This window comes from Penaeus vannamei, chromosome 15, assembly GCF_042767895.1.
Source record: "Penaeus vannamei isolate JL-2024 chromosome 15, ASM4276789v1, whole genome shotgun sequence".
NCBI lineage: Eukaryota > Metazoa > Arthropoda > Malacostraca > Decapoda > Penaeidae > Penaeus > Penaeus vannamei.
In genome coordinates this window covers 2,404,427-2,409,426 of record NC_091563.1, presented here as the reverse complement: position 1 = coordinate 2,409,426, position 5,000 = coordinate 2,404,427, and the positions used below count along the sequence as shown (strand labels likewise).

The 5,000-nt window shown below is 39.6% G+C and overlaps 1 protein-coding gene across 2 annotated transcripts in view; it reads right to left on the bottom strand.

Annotated features, from left to right (window-relative positions):
- The window catches only part of LOC113824114 (mucin-5AC), a 9,231-nt gene that overhangs the window by 1,127 nt on the left and 3,104 nt on the right, over window positions 1–5,000 (bottom strand). For both annotated transcript variants that reach the window (XM_070130275.1, XM_070130274.1), the window contains exons 4-8: window positions 4,881–4,989; window positions 3,632–3,724; window positions 2,846–2,903; window positions 1,753–1,836; window positions 508–749 (exon numbers count right to left, since the gene is read on the bottom strand). In XM_070130275.1, coding sequence (XP_069986376.1) covers window positions 508–749; window positions 1,753–1,836; window positions 2,846–2,903; window positions 3,632–3,724; window positions 4,881–4,989 — 586 coding nt within the window. The remainder of the gene's footprint in view (window positions 1–507; window positions 750–1,752; window positions 1,837–2,845; window positions 2,904–3,631; window positions 3,725–4,880; window positions 4,990–5,000) is intronic.

Here is a 5,000-nt window from a genome sequence, read left to right as displayed (position 1 = left end):
GCCATACCTCCCCCAGGTTGGCACCAAGTCCACGCCCGCGCCCTCAAGCACCTGTAGGCACTCACGCCCACACCCAAAAGCTCCTTAGAGAGATAATTGACACCAGTCCATGGCGGATGCAGATCCATTGCCATAGTAGCAACAGTATTGTGGTCATGATAGGAGTAGAAGAAGAAGAAAGAGGTGAAGAAGAGGAAAAAGAAGTAGAAGAAGGAAGAAAAGAAGAAAAAGGAGAAGAAAAAGAAAAAGGAAATGAAGAAGAAAAAGAAAAAGAAAGAGAAAAAGAAAAAGAAGAAGAAGATGAAGAAAAAGAAGCAAAAAAGAAAAAGAAAAAAAAGCAAAAGAAAAAGAAAAGCAAAAGAAAATTAAGAAGAAGAGGAAGAACAAAAAGAAAAAGAAGAAGGAGAAGAAGAAAAAGAAGAGAAAGAAGAAGAAGAAGAGGAAGAAGGAAAAAAACAATAAATCAAAAGAATTATCATCTGATGACATCATTCCCCCAGACCTCACCTTGAGGAACTCGACCCCGCGGCTCCAACAACCTCCACCTCGCCCTCGACCTCGTCCTCCACCGTCACCGCTCCCCTCGTCCTCGAACGCGACCCCAACCTCGCCCTCAGGGTCTCGAGGTCGACTCCCGACGCCCTCGAGGACCAGTTGGAGGACCAGGTGGACTCAGCGAGTGGGATCCAGTCCTCACCGCGGCTCGAGAATTGGCGCGAGAGTTCGAGTGCCCAGTCCAGGTCGGGGTCCTGGGGGTGGGGTATGGGGTGAGGGGGGGGAAGGGGTGAAGGGAGGAGGGGGAGGGTGAAGTGGGGAGGGGGGAGGTGGGATGGGAAGGGAAGAGGCGGAAGGGGGAAGGGAGGGAGGGTTAGGAAGGGGTTTGGACGAGGGGAAAGGGAAGAGGGGAAGGGAGAAAGGGAGGAGGAGGAGGAGGACGGGTAAGGAGGGGAGGGAGAGAGGGAAGGGGGAATGGAGAGGGAGGAGGGGGAAGGGGATTTGGACGAGGGGGGGGAGGGAGGAAGAGGGGTAAGGAGGAGGAGGAAGGAAACGGAAAGGAGGGGAGGGGGAAGGAGGGAAGAGGGAGGAGAGGAGAGGGAAAAAGGGAGAAGGTGAAATGGGGGGAGGAAGGACGAGGGGAAAGGGTAAGGGAGGGGGAGGGGGGAAGGGGAAGGGGGGGAAGAAATATATGTTAAGTATCTGAATGAACGTCATATTTTGATTCATTAGTCTGTGAAATTCTCTTTCTATTTCTCTGTCTATTAACATGCTTATCTATCTATCTAAATATCAATTGAATTATATACCTGAATTGCACATACATACGTGCACACACACCCATACATAATACATACTGTACATACATACACACACATAATACATACATAATACATACAGTGTATACTCACACACTCACAAACACACAAAAAAAAAACACACACACACCTACACACACACATTCATTCACTTATATCTACATATCAATCCATTCATTCTTCACTAACTTACATCAATCCATCTCCATTCACTCATTTCTTTCTTTCTCTCTCTCTCTCTCTCTCTCTCTCTGTGTGTCTGTCTGTCTCTCTCTCTCTCTCTCTGTTTGTCTGTCTGTCTGTCTGTCTGTCTGTCTGTCTCTCTCTCTGTTTCTGTCTCTCTGTCTCTGTCTCTGTCTCTCTCTCTCTCTCTCTCTCTCTCTCTCTCTCTCTCATTCTCCCCCTTTTATCAAGTTTTCTTCCAATTCCTTCTACGTACGTTGGACACAGCCATAAATTCGGAATTGGTGATGGTGAAAGCAGCTGATTTCTCGGCGCTGTGGGGGTTGAAGCCCACGACCGTCTGTGAGGGGAGAAGAAGGGCGAAAATTGATTATCATTCTTATTATTGTTATTATTATCGTTTTCGTTGTAATTATTGTCATTATTGCCATTATTATCATTTTCATTGTTACTATTATTTTTTTGTCATTATTATAATTTTATTATTATTATTATTATTATCATTTTTATTGGTATTATTATTATCATTGTCATTATTATCATTTTATTATTATTTTATTTTTATCATAATCATTATCTTTATTATCATTATTGTGGAGGTTTAGAAGGAGAATTAATAGTGTTGTCATTATCATTGTCATTGATATTATTTGTTATTATTATTATTTTTATTGTGCGGGTAGAAAAAGAGAATGAAAATTGCTGTCATCATTATTGTTTTTATTGTTATTATTATCATTATTATCATTTTCATCATTATTATTACTATCATTATTGTTATTATTACCATTATCATCATTTTTATTGTGGGGGTAGAGGAGAATGAAAAGTGTTGTCATTACTATTGTTATTATCATTATTATAATTTTTATTGCTATTATTACGTAAGAGTAGTAGTTAGGGAATAATCAAAGGGCTTACTATGTTTTCTGTGCATACGGATTAGCTAGGGTTATTATTATTATTATTATCATTATTATCATTAGTATTTTATTTTATTTTTTGGGGGAGGAGGCGGGGAGAGAAAATCAAAATTGTTATTATTGTTGTCATCATCTTTTTTTTCTACTTATTTGTTATTTTTTGGGGGGGTGGGGGGGTGGGGGGTGGGGTAGGGGAGGAGAATAAAAAATTGTTATCGTTTTTCACTTTTTTTTGGGGGGGGGGGAGGAGGATAAAAATTGTTGTTACTAGTATTACCATTATCATCATTACTTGGGAAGGCGAAAGAAGGAATATTATCACTATCATCACTATCTTCACGTGTATATATAAGTTCTTTCCGCTCAGATATGACAAACACATTCCAAAGAAATAACAAGAACAAATAATGAACAAAGACAACTCACCGATTCTTCGTCTTCGTCGGATCTGTGACGACAAAGACATTTCTTCAGAGTCTCTCGTCTGGGGATTGAGAAGGAGAGGAATAAATAGATAGATAATTATCATTATATAGATAGATAGATAGAGATGGATAGATGGATAGAAAGAGAGAGAGTGAGTGAGTGAGTGAGTGAGTGAGTGAGTGAGTGAGTGAGTGAGTGAGTGAGTGAGTGAGTGAGAGAGAGAGAGAGAGAGAGAGAAGGAGAGAGAGAGAGAGATAGAGAGTGAGAGAGAGAGAGAGAGAGACAGAGAGAAAGAGAGAGAGAATGAGAGACAAGAAGATAGATAGATGAATAAATTGATAAATAAAAAAACAGAAAGGTGAATAAATAAATCTATCAATAGACACACGCTTAAGAGAAAGACATAGATATATTTCTGCATATATGGCAAAACAATACCAAGCATACATACAAAAAAAAAAACACAATATGACATTCAAAAAGCCTACAAAATAAACACACACAAAAATACTTACAACTCTTATCACACTATATTCTGAGAAAAATAAACAGATAAGTAAAAAGTAAAAAACATAAAAAATAGAAAATAAAACAAACAAACAAAGAAATACATAGATAAAATAAAATAGAAAATTAAAAAGGTATAAATAGATAAATTAAAAAATGAATAAAATAATACAATAAAAAAAAAAATATAAACAAAAATAAATAAAATAAAAAAAGTATTTTACTCACAATGGGTAAAACCTGCTGGATTTCTGAGGTCGAATATTTACAGATACTCACGAGGTGATGAGTTTGTTCAGGATGAGTAAGAAGACGAGGACGAGCACGAGGACGAGGCTGTTGGTCGACGTCGGAACAGGGACTTTTCTCACGCTGGAAAGGAGAGAAAAATGAGAGAGAGAGGGGGGGGGGAGGGAGAGGGAGAGGGAGGGAGGTAGGGAGAGGGAGGGAGACTTGGGTGGAGAGGGAGAGGGGGGGGGGAGGGAGGTAGGGAGATGGAGGGAGGGAGGGAGGGAAGAAGGAAGGAGGGAGAGAGAGTGAGAGAGAGCGGATAGAGAGAGGGAGGGAGGGAGGGAGAGGGAGGAAGAGGAAGGGAGGGAGAGGGGTAGAGGGATGGGAGGGAGGGAGAGAAGGAGGGAAGGAGGAAGGAGGGAGGGGTAGAGAGACAGAGAGAGATTGAGAGAAATAGAGAGAGATTGAGAGAAATAGAGAGAGAGAGAGAGAGAGAGAGAGAGAGAGAGAGAGAGAGAGAGAGAGAGAGAGAGAGAGAGAGAGAGAGAGAGTGGAATAGACTATAAAATGAAATCATTCCTACAAAATACATCTAAATCTAAACAGGAAGGAATTTACATAAACCTCGAAAACACTAAACAATGTTAACAAACATCAATAAAGAAAAAAAAACTAAAACGGGAAATAATTTCTGCAAACACAAACATGGGCGCTATTTGTTTGTCACAGTTCCACAGAGTAAATTAAAACCTACAGGACTACATTCTTTTTAGATAAATCAAGTTTAGAGGCTCATTGTTGTATTTTCTTAAGTTATGCATCAATTACATTTTCTATAAAGATATGTAGATGCAGTTTAAGTTGTTGAATATTGTTACATTATTGGGTTAATAGTGTATTGTAAATTGTTTTATGCAGTGCTATAAACAAAACAGTAAAGCAGGGAATCCTATAATCATCAGACTCTGATCCTACGCACTGTAACTGTAGCCCAATATTCATCAGTTTATAATAGTCTACGGTTCAATTTCATTATTTATATTCGTTTTCTTTATTTAAATCTTTAGAAAACGGCATTGTTATGGAAAAGCGGGCAGCCTTATACACAAGAGAATCCTTACACATCTTTAAAAAAAATCACAAAACAAATCCTGCGAAACCAAAAGAAAATCAAGAAAAGAAAAAACCCTACAAAAGAAATAATGATGATAAATAGAAAAAAAAGAAAAGAAAATGAATTGTTTCAAAACTTCGAAACAGTTTCAACCCAAACCACGAACCGCGGAACAGCACCTACCACACTTCCCTGTAGATGCTGCCACCGTCGCACATACAGTACCCGTTCCTGCACCTGGCACCCCCTTGGCACACGGCAGAAGAATTCTTGCACTCGGACCCCATGGTGCCTGAGAAGAGC